This window comes from Trachemys scripta, chromosome 1 (assembly GCF_013100865.1).
Source record: "Trachemys scripta elegans isolate TJP31775 chromosome 1, CAS_Tse_1.0, whole genome shotgun sequence".
NCBI lineage: Eukaryota > Metazoa > Chordata > Testudines > Emydidae > Trachemys > Trachemys scripta.
Window position 1 is genome coordinate 291189745 of NC_048298.1, and position 18670 is coordinate 291208414.

The 18670-nt window shown below is 43.4% G+C and overlaps 1 protein-coding gene across 1 annotated transcript in view; it reads right to left on the reverse strand.

Annotated features, from left to right (window-relative positions):
* Positions 1-14334: 14334 nt before the first annotated feature.
* Positions 14335-18670, reverse strand: part of LOC117881073 (guanylate cyclase soluble subunit beta-2-like) — a 30254-nt gene continuing 25918 nt past the window's right edge. Inside the window, exons 14-15 of the mRNA XM_034777963.1 lie at positions 16335-16430; positions 14335-14787 (exon numbers count right to left, since the gene is read on the reverse strand). Of these exons, the coding sequence (XP_034633854.1) occupies positions 14660-14787; positions 16335-16430 (224 nt within the window). The 3' untranslated portion in view covers positions 14335-14659. The remainder of the gene's footprint in view (positions 14788-16334; positions 16431-18670) is intronic.

The following is an 18670-nucleotide window of genomic DNA, read 5'->3' on the forward strand; positions in this document are numbered from 1 at the left end:
GGTTTTCCTTTCAAAGGCAAGTTGTGATTGTTTTTTAAGACTAACTCTTTTAAGTTTCCCTTTCAGTGCCACTGTTCAGTGACCAGGAGAACTTGCCAAAAGTTGTGATTCAGGGACAGGAGCATTTATGCAGCAAGGGAAGAAGAAAAGCAAGAGGAGAGATGAAATAGAAGGAGTGAGAGGATGAGAAGAGAGGTGTCGTAGGCAGGATTGGGGGCGATTGCATAAAAAGTGATCCAAGATCCAGTTCTCCCCATAGAATTTTTCCTAGTCCAACACGCTTCCAGCCCTCAGTTTTTCCATGTATTTTACTATATCAGGAAACAATCAAACCACAGTAGGCAATTCCTCCAATCTCATGTCTAGAATATGTGAAAAGCATTAGGTAGTAGGTTAGTACTGCTTTTTAAAAAGCTATAACTCATTACAATAGTTGTACTATCCTGTGCTTGAATTTAATATGTTATTGGAACAGATGGTTGGGTTCTAGTTTAAACCAATAAGCCAATCAAAATAAATGAGTTTGCCAGTGATTCTTTACTATAATTGGGGCCACTACACTTCCAAGGCCTTTCTTGGCCATTTTCTGTAGCTTTTTGACTGATTCTATGGCACTGTTTATTTTTACAGTTGACCAAGTCATGCTTGGCCCCTTAAAGAACAGATAGGCGGCACTATCCCTGTCCCCAGAGAACTTTCAGTCTAATTTTAGACATGACATAATGCATGAGGGTAGTAAATGAACAAAATAGGGAAAGGGGTGACAAAGTGGGGCTTAAAAAACATGGGCAATCTGGGATGTGCTGGTACACGCATTCTGCTAAACGTGTGTGTGTAATAGTTGAGATTTTCAAAGCTGAATTGGCCACATAACTGTCACTGTGTTAATGGGAGCTGTATGGCTAAATCCCCTAGTGAGCTGTAGAAATATCTAATTCTACGTGGGTTGTGAATTAACTCACGTTGTAGGTTCGTGGATTCATAGACTATAAGGCCAGAAAGGACCATTGTGATCATCTAGTGTGTCCTCCTGAATAGGTCTGCATTAATTCCTGTTTGAACGCAAACACATATTTTAGAAAAATATCCCATCTTGATTTAAAGATTTCCAGCAATGGGAAAGCCACCACAACCCTTGGTAAATTGTTCCAATGGTTAATTTCTCTCTCTCAAAACTTCACACCTTTGTCTCACTTCAACTTCCTGACATTGGATCTTGTTATATCTTTGCTAGATTGAAGAGCCATTTATTATAAAATTTATTTCCCTCAGGTAGGTGTTATAGACCGTGATCAAGTCACTCCTTACCCGCCTCTTGGTTACGCTAAACAGACTCAGCTGCTTGAGTCCTTCACTGTAAGGCAGTGATTTTTCCAATCTTTTATTCATTCCCGTAGCTCTCTGTGAATCCTCTCCAGTTATCAACATCCTTCTTGAATAGTGGACCCCAGAACTGGCCACAGTATTCAAGTAGTGGTTGCACCAGTGCCAAATACAGAGGTAAAATACCTCCCTACTCCTATTCCGTATTCCTCTTATTATACATCCAAAGATCACATTAGCCCTTTTGGCCACAGTATCACAGTGGGAGCTCATGTTCAGCTGATTACTCACCCCGACAGCCCCTCTCCCCCAGTCCTTTTCAGTTTCTGCTTCCCAGGGCAGACTCCCCCATCCTGTAAGTATGGTGTCATGGTCCGGTCAGGGTTTGGGGGTGCAGTCCAAATTGGTGATGGGTTGTACCACTGCCTGCCCTGTAACCCTGGGTGTCTCACAATGCTTTGCTGCTGTAGCTCCCAACATGGGCTTCTCACAACCAGCCTACCAGCACGCAGGTCACACCCGGCGCATCTGTGTAAAGCTGCAGCCCTAGCCCAGCAGCTGTGTCTCCAGCAGCCTGCTTGCAACAAACCAGTCACACTTTGGCTTTAGCCTTGGTTACAACCAGCAACTTGACCACAACACACACCCAGTCCCAAATTTCCTCCAAACCATGTGCCCTGAAGTGTCCAGCCCTCTCCTGGACAACTCGGAGACATACTAAGGTTTGTTGCTCCTGTAAAGAGACAAAACTGCATCACAGCTTAATTGGGGGTAAATATACCCTTCCCTTTAAACACACCACAGAGTTGGTTTATGGTAAAAATGAAATAAATGTATTAACCAAATATACATAGGTTTAAAGTATAAGGAGCGAAGATAGAAAGTTACAAGTAAAACAAAACAAAATATACTTAGTCTAAAACAATCTAGCATGATGCAGGCCTTGTTCAAGATGGTTTCTCTTACCAGTCATTCTCCCCAGTCCTGGCTGACTTTCCCTTACTCAGGACCTTCCACAGAAGTACAAGGTCCTGGCCTCCATTTTCGTCATAGGTTAAAGATCTTTGCCTAAGCAGGTTTCTCACCAATATTCAACCCTGCTTGGTTGAAGGACCCATCTTTCTCAGTTTGCAACAGCTCTGGCCTCCTGTGTCTGTCTAATGATGGATGCCAAAGATGGCTTCAGTCCTTGCTTGTATTTCCCAAATTTCGGTGACTTTGCTTCAGGAGGCAGGAAGTCCTCCTGGTGTGCTCAGCTTGCTGTGTCCACCAGGAAGCTGGGCTCATGCAGTTCTTCCCTTCCTGTGGGCTTCCCATCCCCCTGTATGTAAATGGAGCTTCCATTGGTTTGATTCCACCATGCTTAATTCACATAAGAGACAGGTAAATAGCTGTCCCCACTCCTCCTGTCCAGGTAGGAACTGGTCCTTCCTTTGTTTGGCCCCATGCTTTAAAATGTAATATCAATGAGTATTCATAATTCCTCCTCTCGTGTTCATACATTTCACAGTGATAGTAATCACCAGTATGTCACTAGCTTTGAAGAAAGACCTCATTCCATAAGTTTTGAATACAATGTTACTGTGTTATAAATCAGCTGATTCAGTTGCTTATAACTTGAACTTCAGCCCCGTCTTTAGAGACCAGTCAACCTTTGAAATGGCTTCTTCTGTAAAGTAAAACCCAGACTAAGCTTCTCTCTCCTGCTGGGTGTAGACTCTGTGCTGTCTTCAGGGCCATCCCTAGGGGGTGCAAGGCACGGGACATAGGCACCCAATTTCTAATCTGCCAGGGGGTGCTGCCAGCCCCAACCCCACTCCACCCCTTCCCCCAAGGCCCCACCCCTACCCCACCTCTTCCCTGGCCAGTTCCGCCTCCTGCCTCGAGTGCTCTGCACCCTGGCCCCTCTCCCCTCCCCACCTCCTGATGCCACTAAACATCTGAGCTGTGGTAGGCAGTGAGAGGGAGGCGCTGATCAGTGGGGCCCACTGGCAGGCAGGAAGCACTGTGGGGAGGAGAGGGGGAGGTTCTCATAGGGGGGCTTCTCCCCCCTCCACGTGCCACTCACCTCCCCATTTGCCTCCTCACCCTGCTCGCTCACCTGCCTCCCACCTCACTCCCTGCTCGTGGGGCCCCACAAAGTGGGGGGCCTGGGATGGTAGTCCCAATTCACCATACCCAAGGGATGGCTCTGGCTGTCTTCTCCCCCACTTGTTAGTGTGACATTTGCCTCCACTCCCTTGTTAGCTTGATGTCTGTTTACAGCTTGTATGTAAATAGAGGTAAACACACATTCCTTTGTTTAGGATAGACCCTGTTTCACAATTCCCCTGACATACCCGGTTTACACACACTTTAGTTCATAACCTTAATACCCATTATGTATATACACAGGGCCGGCTCCAGGCAGCAGTCAACCAAGCACATGCTTGGGGTGGCCAATCTTGGGGTGGCAGGGGACGGCGCGGCATTCCGCGAGGGGGAGGGGGCGCTCCAGCGGTGCGGCGCTCGGCAGGGGGGGCAGCGCGGGGCGCGGCGCTTGGGGGGTGGGGGGGTTCCAGCGGCGCGGCGCTCGGCGGGGCGGCGCTTTTTTTTGCTGCTTGGGGTAGCAAAAAAGTTAGAGCTGGACCTGTACATACATCACACACAAATATTAATAATCAGCGAGTTATTTATTTTCAAATGATACATACAAGGCATATTTTGTTCAAAGATTATTACAGTAGTGTATAGGGTGTGACTACAGTGTCACATGGTCTGCTGTCTTTGTTACTAAATGTATAACTTTACAGTTGGCCATATTGTTTGCTTGCACCCAGTTTACCAAGCAATCCAGATTGTTCTGTGTCAGTGACTTGTCCTCTTCATTATTTACCACTCCCCCTAATCTTTGGGTCATATGCAAACTTTATCAGTGATGATTTTATATTTTCTTCCAAATCATTGATAAAAATGTAAAATAGTGTAGGGTCAAGAACCCTGCTAGAAATACCACCACCCCCAAGAGTGATTGCTTGTTTGCAATTACATTTTGATACCTGTCAGCCAGTTTTTAATCCATTCAATGGGTGCCATGTTGATTTTGTATCCATCTAGTTTCTTAATCAAAATGTTGGGCAGTACTAAGACAGATGTCTTAATACAGAAGTCTATTTTGGCAATATATTACTTTTATCAACCAAATGTGTAATCTAATTTTAAAAAATCAAGTTAGTTTGACAGGATCTGTTTCCATAAATCCATGTTTACTGTGAAACACTAAGAGCAAATGTAAGAAGGAAGCGCATGGTGGCTTAGTGATTACAGGTCTTCCATGGGATAGCCAGGAAGAAGGCATGGAGGTGACAGTAGGAGAAGGAATAAAATAGGGTGTCAAGGCTAGCATTACTGGGAGAGTGAAGGGAGGGAGTACTGAAGGAGACAAGGTCAGAGATGTGGGAATCCCAGATATAGTGAAGCCAGAAACAATTATACAGCCATAAAATTATGGATTGCCACAGGCCCTGAATATAATAATTACTGGTCGTTCTTTGTGATACTGAAATGCTTTAGAATGAATTAGAACTCCAGAAAGTGTTTCTTTTACTAATAAACAGTTCATAATAGCAGAATTCTATCTACAGGAGCCAAGGTACTAAGCACCCAAACTCCACTTGGGCCTGATCCCTATAAGGTTTTAGAGCCAGGTCTTAGCCCTTCTACAGGCAAAACTCAGAGAGGGTGAGGCTGGGTAGGCCAGTGGACCTGGATGTGTTCAATTCCTGGCTCCATTACAGCCTTCCAGAGAGACGTTGGGTGAGTTACTTACTCTCCGTGCCCCAGCTGTAAAACAGCAATAGTAATCTTTCCTTTTTCCCACCCTTTGTCTTGTCTATTAAAACTGTAAAGGCTTTGGGGCTGGGCTTTGTTGTGTTTCTACAATTCCTAATATAATGGGGCCCCAATCTCTGCTTGGGTCTCTCTGTACTACTGTAATACAAAGAATGAGAGGTTTTGCCTGAGTGAGGTCTGCAGGATTTGCCCATATACAATGCCCATTAAATGAGCACATCGCCCATGGATAGTGCTATGGGATGTGTGTGTCTCTAAATTTATTAAATAGATCAATTTGATAGAATACTTCCAATTTTCCATTGAACCTGATCATTGTGCACATAAGCCTGCTTTAATACACACACATTTACTGGTCTGTGTTGGTTCAAATATTTATTTTAGAAGCAGAGCTTTTTTAATATATTCTATTCTTTGGGCCCAAAATTCCTATTGATTTCAATAGGGGAGTGATAAGAACCCCGTATGTCTGCATTCGCTGACTGCCAGCATCATATTGCTGTTGGTCTGGTACAACCTGGGAGCAGGAGGAGGCTACGGAGCAAGGGCACATGAGAGCGGCACAAAAGATTGCTGAATAAAACCCTGTAACAAACAAAAAAATAACCGAGTGGGAAGACTGTACAGCATAAGGATTTGAAATGAATTTTAGCCAACATATACTGTGTGCGTCGCATTACAATTAAAAAAACACACATACAGCTGAGTGGAAAGCCCACTAATTATTTTATATACTGCGCCAGAATTGTGTGTGGCCCTTTATGAACAAATAACATTAATGCTTCCTGCCCTGAGAAACTTACAACGCCGAAAGATGTATGATAAAAGGAAAAGGCGTTATTTAATAAGTCTGATGTGCAGCATTGCCTACAGTGCCTGTTTTTGCACTGTAGCCTGTTTAAACAAATTCCTAACAGGAGAAAAAATATTAAACATACTTGATCGTGTTCATTTAAATTGGAGTGGGGCAAAGATATCGTGGAAAGCATTTGTCTGTATTTTAATAGGTTCCTTTAAGCCTCCTTTACAAGGATGACTTAAGTGATCTCGTTGTCATGTCATTATCACATTTTGAAGTTAAACAGCTACATGATCTATGAACTCTCATCGCACACTTAATTACTCCTGCGTTTTTCCCCTGTTCTTGAAATACATTATATTTCTTTGGCAGTCCGCCGGGAGCAATGACTGCTTTTGTGACAGCGACATTGCCAGTGGTGTAAAAATCTATGCATCTGTCAGGTTTCCCCATGTGAAACATAATTGCTTAATTTCCATTTGAAAGTACATCCCTGACATTAGAACAACGTAGACGCACCAAGGATAACAATGATTTCCTGACACCTACAATGGGGCATAATGTGGTAATAAATATGTGTGCAAAATGAATGCTCTGTGCACAGAGGGAGCAGGTCTGAATTTACAGCTGCAGATGAAGTGTTCCTCAGGAAAAAAAAATAATAAAAAGAACGAAACCAACAGATTAGCATCAATGTGAGTCTATGTCAGCCAGATGGCTTGCTGTGGAAAAAGAGCTTCCCTGCTTTATTCCAGTAACCCTGCCTAACAGGCTGAATGTCTGAGATGAGAGGGGGAAAATGAGCTCATTCAGCTGGTTTTTTTGTTTTGTTTTTTTGCCTATGTACAGCTTAAGCTGAAGCGAAGGAGGCAGCTTGAAACGAATACAGAAGTTGTACCTGAACAATGATGTGTCAGACTATATTTATAATTCAGTGGCAAGGGCCAGGAGAACTCAAAGTCAGGCATTCGAACATTCAGACAGCATAACATAAAAGCAGTGACAGTAAAGGTGGTGAAAACTCCTGTGCTACTCCTGAAAGTGCTAAGCCAACATTGTGCTGCAGGATTTAATGTTGTAGTCCAAACCTTGGGGAGATTGGAGTGTTTAGAAATCTATATTACTAGAGGGGAAGATATTGAGGAAATTTGTGTCCAAAAATAAGCCCATGTTTTCAAAACTGGTTGCCAAATGTTAGGCTTCTAAATTCATAGCGGCAAAGAATGTTGGTCTTGTAATTACAGTCTTGCCTGAGATTCAGGTAGTCTGAGTTCAATGGCTGACCTCCACAGACATCCTGTATGCATTTGGGCAAGCCACTGAACACCTATCTGCCTCAAATCCTCACCTATAAATAACACTGATCTACAATTTTTGAGAAGTCGTCTGCTTCAGAGATAAAATGGGCTATTTATTATGTATTTTGATGTGCTGAATTCAAATATGACAATTAAAACAACTGATTGGCTACTGTTTCTAAGATATTTAAGTTTTTACATTTTATGTCTATGTATATTGTGTAGCTAGTAGAGTTTTAATCATAAATTGTAAACCTAGGTCTTTTCATGTGTTTATGGTTGCTTTACATGATAATATTTCACCTCTCCTGTTTATGTAACACTTTAAAAATCAGCAAAAGGGTTATATAAATAAAATTTATTATGAAACAAAAGGCAAAAAACTATTATGTACATAGTTTAGTCCTATTCAATGTCTACTCGGCACTTCTTGGCTTGTCTCTTGTATTCATTAAATGGAGCATCTCTTGTCACTGTCCAGCAATAGTCTGCAAGCATTGATGGGCTCCATTTGCCCTGATAGCGTTTCTCCATTGTTGCAATGTCCTGGTGAAATGGCTCGCCATTCTCGTCGCTCACTGCTCCGCAGTTCAGTGGAAAAAAATCTAGATAAGAGTGCAAAAAATGTATCTTTAGTGACATGTTGCAACCATGCCTTGTATGCCTTGAAGAGGTTTTCCACCAACAACCTGTAGTTGTCTGCCTTGTTGTTTCCGAGAAAATTTATTGCCACTAACTGGAAGGCTTTCCATGCCGTCTTTTCCTTGCCACGCAGTGCATGGTCAAATGCATCATCTGGAAGACGTTCACGAATCTGAGGAGCAACAAAGACACCTTCCTTTATCTTAGCTTCACTTAAGCTTGGAAATTTTCCACGGAGGTACTTGAAAGCTGCTTGTGTTTTGTCAATGGCCTTGACAAAGTTCTTCATCAGACCCAGCTTGATGTGTAAGGGTGGTAACAAAATCTTCCTTGATTCAACAAGTGGTGGATGCTGAACACTTTTCCTTCCAGGCTCCAATGACTGTCGGAGTGGCCAATCTTTCTTGATGTAGTGGGAATCTCTTGCACAACTATCCCATTCGCAGAGAAAACAGCAGTACTTTGTGTATCCAGTCTGCAGACCAAGCAAGAGAGCAGCAACCTTCAAATCGCCACAAAGCTGCCACTGATGTTGGTCATAGTTTATGCACCTCAAAAGTTGTTTCATGTTGTCATAGGTTTCCTTCATATGGACTGCATGACCAACTGGAATTGATGGCAAAACATTGCCATTATGGAGTAAAACAGCTTTAAGTCTTGTCTTCGATGAATCAATGAACAGTCTCCACTCATCTGGATCGTGACCGATGGTGAGGGCTGCCATCACACCATCGATGTTGTTGCAGGCTACAAGATCACCTTCCATGAAGAAGAATGGGACAAGATCCTTTGGACGGTCACGGAACATGGAAACCCTAACATCACCTGCCAGGAGATTCCACTGCTGTAGTCTGGAGCCCAACAGCTCTGCCTTACTCTTGGGTAGTTCCAAATCCCTGACAAGGTCATTCAGTTCACCTTGTGTTATGAGGTGTGGTTCAGAGGAGGAGGATGGGAGAAAATGTGGGTCCTGTGACATTGATGGTTCAGGACCAGAAGTTTCATCCTCTTCCTCTTCCTCGTCTGACTCAAGTGAGAATGATTCTGGTGCATCAGGAACCGGCAGTCCTTCTCCGTGGGGTACTGGGCGTATAGCTGATGGAATGTTTGGATAATGCACAGTCCACGTTTTCTTCTTTGACACACCTTTCCCAACTGGAGGCACCATGCAGAAGTATCAATTGCTGGTATGATTTGTTGGCTCTCTCCATATCATTGGCACTGCAAAAGGCATAGATTTCCTTTTCCTCTTCAACCACTGGCGAAGATTTGTTGCACAAGTGTTGCAGCATATGTGTGGGGCCCTCCTCTTGTCCTGATCTCCAATTTTGCAGCCAAAATAAAGGGGATAGGCTTTCTTAACCATAGTGGTTATACTGCGCTTTTGTGATGCAAAAGTCACTTCACCACAAACATAGCAGAAGTTATCTGCACTGTTCACACAAGTACGAGGCATCTCTGCTCACTTTGGCTAAACAGAAATGTGTCCCTTTGCAAAATCAAACACTGACCAATAAGAGAGCTGTATGATTTCTAGAGCTGATATAGGGCAATTTGTTCAGCAGAGTGATGTAAGCTTCGTTATGATTGCATCATCCATGACTTCTAGGAATAACATGATGCAATTCATATCATGTCTGACACAATACCAGCTTCAGATTGTATCATTCATTGTTTTGCCTAAAAAGCAAGTACTGTCCAAACTCAGTTATAGATTTATTCATAGATCCAGTCAAAGACGTATTTTAGTCATTTCTGGTTTAAATTGAGATCCCTTCCCTTTATAACTCACTTATCCTCCGCCATTCCCAAGTCAAGGGTCGTATATACTGACCCAATAGCATATCTTGAAAATTAGAGCCAATCAACAATTTTAAGCATCATTTTCGTTCTCAGTGACCCAGAATTAGTAAAGTTTGACTACATTTATTTCAGAAGCATTTTGGCTGTAGAGCAGTGTAATAATTTCTTCCCACCTTTCTCGATCTTGTCTATTTAGACCATATGCTCTTCGGAGCAGGGACAGACTCTTACTGTATCTTTGTATAGCACCTAGAACAATGGGGCCTTGGGCTCTGTTGGCGCCATAACGTGCTACTGTCATACAAATAATAACTTATTGACAAGTTAATAAAATTAGCCTGATTTCAAAGGTGCTTGTTGCCTGCTCCCATTGATTGCAGAGAGATCTGAGGGACAGTTTATAATGAGGTGAGTAAAGGTATGCACCCATTTTTTAAAAGCATGGTCATAGTGTCCAGCTCTCTAAAGAGAGGTGAGAACAGAATACTGTATTTACAGGAACACCTTGCTAGTCAAGTATCATTTCAATACATTTCTGATAAGGCAGTTACTTAACCAAACAGCTGCTTTGGCCAATGTGCTTTGCATAACAGGGATGAAGGCCTAGAATTTCTGGATTCCAGTGGGAACGAAGCACACCTTGGGAGCTGTGGCGAGCACTCTCCTGAAGAAAGGCTGCAGAAGTAATCAGAGTGACTGCTACACACACTCTGGCTGTTAGATACACTGAGTAGGAGAGAGTCTTTTTGTTCTCAGTAAGAGAGTGGGTCAAGGCCTCTATCTAGGATAGAGCTTGGTGCAGTTGGCAAGAGTTGGGTGGTTGTTTATTCTGCACCCAATGAGGATTCCTTGGAGCATGAAGGGGCAGATGAGGACCCCTAGTTGCTTGGATGTTTACCTTAGATTTGGTTTTATGTAGATGCTAATGTTAAATGTGCTTAGAGTATCCACCCCTTCATTCTCTGCCTGTCTTTGGCAGTGAGTGAATGTCTGTCATATGAATGTCTACAAAAAATTACCGTTTTAATGACCTGTTTGCTTCAATTAAGGCTGAGCTATTATCTTTCCAAAGGGGAGAGGGAGGAGCAGATCAGCAGGACGTGTGAGCAGAGCATTTAAGGGGCCAGCTGAAATGCCATGTGTGTGGATTTGGAAAGGCTGTGTGATGAATCTGTGACATGGCAATATTTCAGTCATCACATTTCTGACTTTGGTTCATGCATCATTTGCTATGAAAGTTTTGAGATTTTAATCAGTGTTTGAAGAGTAAATTGATATAGTCTAATCATTTTGAATCTCTGGCAAACTACCAAAGTGTATTATGTTAAGTGTATGTTATGTATTATACAAGCTGCTTGCTGAAAATTAATTGAGTATTCCCGTGCTAGATAATGTTTCTACGTTCCCTGGAGCTCATCCCTTTGCATGTGAGTGTTTTCCCAAATGCAATGCAGATGTCAGAGAAAAGGTGAATCTATAACATATGTAAAAGACTGGCTTTGTCACACACAATATAGTATCAAGCTTTCTATCCCTGTTTACTGGTTTGTGTGGTTGTTGATTTGTCTACATAATGCGTAATAGAAAAACTGCTGGACACAAAATGAAATGTATCTTCAAAAGCAGCAAAGTAAAGGCAAGCCTGTGCCACAAGACTATTAAATAAAATCCCAGATGTGTTCGCATTCCCTCCTATGAATTATATGGCTTGGCATGTGGATTACACCATATAAATGACAGATTTAAGTCCTCAGTCAATATAGTAGGACATTTGCTATTGTATGGTGTCTTAAAGAGCCAGTTGATTACCTATGTAATGTTCATCTTCCCTCTTCTGCCTGAAGTGCACTTGAGACAACTCTCTGGTCAAATGTGTAGAAACATGTTCATTCTCAAGCCTAAGCATAGAGGGAGAAAGTCATTCATTTCCCATGAAGAGAGAACAATTCATGTAATTTGTGTCATTTCCCCCTTTGATTAAAAATATGAGAGGCTTTTACTGACTTGGGAGAGGGGGTCAGTTCATCCCTCTTGACCCCAGATAAGGTGAAGCCCAAAGATGACTGTGGGTAGAAATGGGATTTGAAAGGCCCTTGTCCCTTCACAAAAGGGCCATGACAATGTTCAATGGATTTAGTATGCTCACTGGCTTAGAGGATTTGATATACAGTAACTCCTCACTTAACGTTGTAGTTATGTTCCTGAAAAATGCGACTTTAAGCAAAACGATGTTAAGCGAATCCAATTTCCCCATAAAAATTAATGTAAATGGGGGGGGGTGTTAGGTTCCAGGGAATTTTTTTTCACCAGACAAAAGACTATATATAAAAATTTCACCAGACAAGTGAAAACTTGTATATAATGGAAGTATGTGTGTATATATACACACACACACACACACAGTGTAAGTTTTAAACAATACTGTACACAGCAATGATGATTGTGAAGCTTGGTTGAGGTGGTGAAGTCAGAGGGTGGGATATTTTCCAGGGAATGCCTTACTGCTAAATGAACTAGCAAGGGTTAACTCGTTATTAATGTAGCCTCACACTCTACAATGCAGCATGGGGAGACAGCATGGCAGACAGAAACACACACCCTGTGTGTGTGAGAGAGAGATGCGCATTTCCCCTTTAAGTACGCTGACCCCACTCTTAAGTACACTGCCTTGTTAAGTTAATCAGCAAGCTGAGGTGCAGCTGCTGCCAGGAAGCTCCCTCCATCCTGAGCCGTGTTGTGTGTCCCCCCTGCTCTATGGAGGTGGGGTAAGTGGGGAGCAGGAGGGAGGGGGACACCCTGACATTAGCCCCCTTCTCCCCCCCACACAGCAAGCAGGAGGCTTGGGGAGCAGCTCCAAGGCAGAGGGCAGGCGCAGCACATGGCAGTTGGGGGAGGGACAGCTGAACTGCCGGCAAGTGGTAGCCTGCTGGGTGACTGCAGCACAGGGAACTTAGGGAAGCGGGGAGCTGATAGGGGGGCTGCCGGTCCACCCTGGTTCAAGCCCCACCAGCTAGCTGCAACGGGCTGCTCTTCCTGCAAGCAGTAGACAAAGCAGGCGGCTGCCAAATGATGTTATAAGGGAGCATTGCACAACTTTAAACGAGCATGTTCCCTAATTGATCAGCAACGTAACAATGAAACAAGGTTAACCGGGACGACTTTAAGTGCGGAGTTACTGTAATAAGAAAAGGGATTCTTTACAGTGCAGCTTTCATCCCAGCTCTTTTATATGTGGCAGCAGTAATATGTTGCAAGACAACTTCTAATCATTTGACACTTTTCATTAGTATGTTGAGTATAAACAATAGAAAATTTAAATACTCTTGAGCTTCCCTGCCAATGCGGGTCTTCAAGCCCCCTCATCTAGGGCAATGGTTCCCAAACTTTTCACGGTCAAGCCTCCCCTTACCCTGTTTGTGCCCCGCCACCTGGAGCCGGGCTGGGAATGGGGCCAGGGCTCAGGTGTGGGGGCATGGACGGAGGTAAGGGGCTGAGGCTGGGGCCACAGCTGGGGTGGGCCTGGGGCCAGGAAGGGACCTGCGGCTAGGGGCTGAGGCTGGGGGCAGGGCTGGGAGCAGAAGCCACGGGTGAGCCGCAGTGGGGGAGACCAAAGCTGGGGACGGGGTTTGGTCCAGGGGTGGGGGTGGGCCGGGGCAGAGCGGGGCTGGGTGGCACTCCCTCCCTACACCTGTGGAGGCTGGCCCGGGACCTTTTGGGGGACCTCTGCTCTAGGGGTAAGAAGGTAGTTCAATCTGTGTGCCCATCAAATGTTTGTACTCTCTGGTGGTGGTATTGGGACCTGGAATGAGACTGCCAACTCCTTTCACCTGGGCCATAGTACAGCCTTTAGAACTTAACTGGAATCACTTATCTAGTGGTGAATGCTTGTGTTTCATGAACATTTCCCAGAGCCAGAACTGGGGGAAGGGAGCTTAGAGACAAGGGGGACTTCCATTTTAGACTGACATGCCAGAATAGGGAATTCTGGGAGCTCGGAGACCCAGCTCTCCCACTCACTTATTTACTGTGTGGCCTTAGGTGAATCATTTCACCTTTCTACCCCTGTTTCCCCTTATGTTAATTAGAGATAATTATCTGCGTTGGGAGATCTCACCATGAAAGATGCTGTATTATGTCACTGTGCAACCAACTCACCACAGGCTGTTCATGGGGACAGAACCTGGGAACACCAGCAGCAAAAGCACAAGCAACCAATGCTCAGCTAAAGGGGTTAACTCTGTTAGCCCACAATAGCAATCTCAGGCTCTTACCTCATGAACTTACCATGTTATCATCAAGTGGGGATAGAACCCATGATCCTCAGTCCCTGTTATTTGAGCTAAGGGGGTGGGGGAAGCCTATAGAAGTAGGTAGCAACTTTTTAGTTGCTATATATATGCCACCCACTAGAGGGAGACATGAGCACAGCTACTTAGCCAGCACCTTACATGCACCAATTATTACTGGGTCTCAGAATCACTGAGCTTCAGTTTTAATGTAATTTCAGTGCTGGAACCCAAGAAGTCTGGGTCAGTATTACCTCTCTGCCTTCAGGATAATGCAAAGGATTTGATTTGTGTAAGTATTCAGGTAGGTTATAAATTCTGTCAAATTATGTGGTACTTGTTAATAGCACAAAATACTATTTTACTATATTAGCTACTCAGTCTTATTGACAAGCTAAGCAACTGGAGCTCTGTCTTCATTTAAGGTGCAGTTGCTGTGTCCTAGCTAATATCACATTTGTATATTAAGAGCCAAGTGGAGAGGACACATACAGTATTAGATTACTTTTTAATAAGGAACAAAAGCTCATCTGTTTCCCTTGAAAGCAAAAGCACTGAATTTACCTTTCTTATTACAGTATTGGATTGCTTAACATCAGGAATGAAACTTTATTATCTTTCATTACAGTGCTTGATAACAAATGTTCTGAATTTTATTGTTCCTTGTTTTCCTTTTATTACAACAAAACACAAAAGCTAGAATGTGCATTGCCGTCGCTAAAGTGCTGTGTCCTCGTTTGATCTGAAAGCTGCTGTTCCACATCACCCTTTGTACGCTCTCCATTACACAGCCTGGCTTCAGCCTCTGACAGAACAAGTGAGAACAAAAAGAGGTGTGAAAAAAAAAATAAATGAAATCGCCAAGGAGTCCCCCGCTGTGAACAGAGCCAGCTTTTTAGCCATCCCAGGAGGAAACACTGACAAAATTGCTGATGCCCTTTCTTAGACGCTGGCTTTGTCCCATGGGAGCAGATATTCTCATAGGCAAAGCTGATGCATTCAGTTCTGCTTTATCTGACAGAGCGGCTATTTTGTTTCTAAACGTCTATTGTCACTTGACATGTATCGAGTTCTGTACTTCTGTGTAACAAAAGCAACAACAAGAGCTAAAACCTCTAAGTGAAAGTGTGCTAGAAACCTGCTCAACTAACTGGTGGAGAGATGGGGAAAAGACAAGAGAAATGGAATATACCCGGAGTCAGAGAATGAGCATGAGGTGGCTAGCAGGAGAGCACAGGATAAAAGGGAGCTGGAGGAGGGTAAAGTCCCTAAGACATGCATTGTACCACTCAACACCCACCCTTCCAGTGGTTTAAAAGCAGTGATTCTGGCCTAGAAAGTTATGTTCTAGGATCATGGTGGCTGCTAGTCAATCAGTCTATCCTAAGGTTTTATACTGCAGACTGCCATCATAACATGGGAGCACCTTCCACATAACTCTAATAATAGCAGTGGAGTCCTTAGTAGAGGCCTTCATGGCTCAGAAAGAGAATTGGAGGGTTGAAGTGAGGAGAAAACAGATTCATAGAGCTCCATCGGGGAGGAAGAATTCTCTTGCTTTTCAAAGTGAGGATGCTGAAATGCAAATGGCTATGAAGGTAGTGGCTGCAAGATAAATTTGTATGGCATCACTAAAAGCTGTACTGCTGATTAGTTACATTCCCTGTAACGTGACAGCGGAAGGCTCTGTCTGCACAAAGTACAGTAACGTGACTGCTTTCACAGCTGGACTAGCATCATCAGGGTACAAATAAAGCTGTAGATAAAACTGATTATAACAGTGTTTGGCCAGGCATAGTGTATGAGGCCAAATCAGGTTCTTGAAGCTGCTTTAACTTGGGTTGAGATTGGAATAGAACATGCTTTAACACAGTTCAATACTGCTCAAACCCTGTGATGATCTGGGTTAGGTACAATAATAGTGTTTAATCCTTGCATAAGCTGTAAATCCTGATTGTTTGCCTTGTGTAGGCCAGTCAATGACCCAACTACATTTATGCCTGGATTTTGAAAGGCCTTGTTTACAACAGTGATTTGCCCAGGGTACAACACTGGTGAACAGCCACTGTGCAGGTACAAACCCTAGTGTAGACAAGCAAAGCCCTGTGAGCTACAAGCTGCACTGGTGCAATTTACTTCAGTTGCAAGCAGGGGTAAGTCCCTAGGGGTTTTCAATGGTGTAGCCGCCTCAATGTAAAAGGCTGAAATCCCCAGTGTGGACATGGTCTAAGTCACTAATCACCATGGTGAGCAGAGGAGACATGACAGCAGACTGTTCTGGATCATCTTTCCCTCTCCTTATGTGAAATAAAGTAGTAGAAGTATTTTGAAATAAATCCTTGATGTACTCACCATATGCAAGGCTGCTGCTGGTGAGCAGCTGCTGGCTGTCAGCGTGCTTCATAACAGCAATAGTCTTGCTGGCTAGATTTCCCAGATCATCTGCCTCTACAAGAAGGGGGAGGAAAGAGACCACACATGTGACAATGTGCACTGTCTATATTAGGCATTTATAGGAAGAGAAACTTTGAAACAAAGGCCTGAAAGTGCGACGAGGAGAAGGGAAGACTTTCTGGGCTACATTTTTGAAAACTGGAAACTTACCTGCACTCACAAGAACAGTATGTGCAACGGTCTGTCTGCATTTGTGTGTGCAGTTACCACAGTGACATGTGCAAATCAGGCACTCAAGTGAGTATGTTCCTTAACTTCCCTCCATTTTCTATGCTTTGACCCTAACTATATCCCCAGATGTCAAGTATCAGAGGGGTAGCCGTGTTAGTCTGAATCTGTAAAAAGCAACAGAGGGTCCTGTGGCACCTTTGAGACTAACAGAAGTACTGGGAGCATAAGCTTTCGTGGGTAAGAACCTCACTTCTTCACTTGCATCTGAAGAAGTGAGGTTCTTACCCACGAAAGCTTATGCTCCCAGTACTTCTGTTAGTCTCAAAGGTGCCACAGGACCCTCTGGTGCTATATCCCCAGAATGCATAGCATGTGTAGCCTCTGTTGTTTACCATGTTCTGACTAATGATTGCACACATCTAGGAGGACGCCATAAATCTGTGATGGTTTTCAAGTTCCTGAAGTTCAAAACAATTAGCTCTTGCCAGAAACAGTCTATCTTTTCACCTAGTTAGATGTGAAGTGAGATCACATTGATTCACTTTTTGGTCACTGACATTCCCCATCTGTCAATATTTCACTAGCTAAATAAGACAGAGGCCTAAAGCTGCATCAGGTGATATGTGAGCAAATGAATGTGCAAAGAGTTTTGCATCTGGACCAAAGTAGGGTGCCTACTTTCATAGTATCTTCATTGTGTTTTGTTTTTCATGGTTTCCGCAGCACAGAAACAACTATTCAACTGCTGGGCTTTGCAAAGACAAACAGACAAGCTTATTTTGCAGCTAACTCCACTCCCTTTGATGGTTGAGCTGTGTTAGTCATGGACTCTCTTTGGCTCCCACTTGCAGGAGCCAGGGCAGCGGACGGTAGAATGGGAACAATGCATGGCTCTGTTGAGAAATGTCCTCTGCTCAAACGAACGCTGCAGTGTGAGACATGGGACTGCTCCCGTTCTATGTCCCAGGCTGGAGCGTTTGCTCAGGAAAAGGGACTCTTCCCAAGAGGCAGTGGTGCCATTTTGGTGATAATTGGGGAGAGGAGATGGCAATTTGAATCTACTGCATAAGTCATGTTTCAAAACATTTTTGGGTCCTTTTTATTTGTCTGTTTGCTCCCTCCCCTGTCCCCAATCCTCTGCTGTAGCTTCAGACTCTGTAATCCCTGTTCCTCTCTTTGCCTTGTCTCTATGCTCCCCATTTCCCTTTCACACCCTCCCCTTCCTTCGTTCTCTTGTTCCTCTGCACCTATTAACTCTCCCCTCTGCCCTCACACTACACCCTTCTATATTCACTTAAAAAACCCCAAGAACTTGTAACATTTGCCAGTCATCACCTTAATCACTCTGCTTATAGGTTACACCTTTATCCCCAAGTCTGTTGTCTGTCTTGTCTATTTAGGTTGCAAACTCTTCAGGGCAGGGACTGTGTTTCCATTTATAACTTCTCAGTCTTCTAGAGCTAAGGCCTAGATCTAGGTCCATCTCTAACCTCTAGGTATTTTTGCCATCTGTAACTTCTCTATTTCTATTATTATTCTTTGCTGCTTGTTTCATGATGAAATTAACTCTTTGGTCCCGTCACTATTATAGAATCTAAACGTTATTTTTTAAAAGTCACCCTATTATCTCACTTCCAAGTGGCAAGAACCTGAAATCTGAAGTCCTCATTAGCAGCCACACACACACGGAAAAAAAAAAAAAAAGATACTTGGCCATAATGATGTAAATGATTGAATTTTTTTAGGGTTTTTTAATGGGCTTCTAATGAATAAAATTTGGATTATTTGTTTCTTAGTTGAATTGAGCAGGTTATAATATAATTTTCAAGACTATAAAGACAACGTCCATTACATTTGGTTACAAATAATTGTATTTTAGTCATATATATATTGTCAGTTTAAAGTTACTCCCTAGAAAATGTAGTTTGTGCTGACCTTAGGCCTGATTGTCAGAGATATTAAGCACCAAAACTGTCATTTAAATCAGTGGAACTGCAAGTACCCAGCACCTCTGAAAATCAGGCCCTCTGGGATTAAATGATGGTTTGAGATGCTGTATTAAA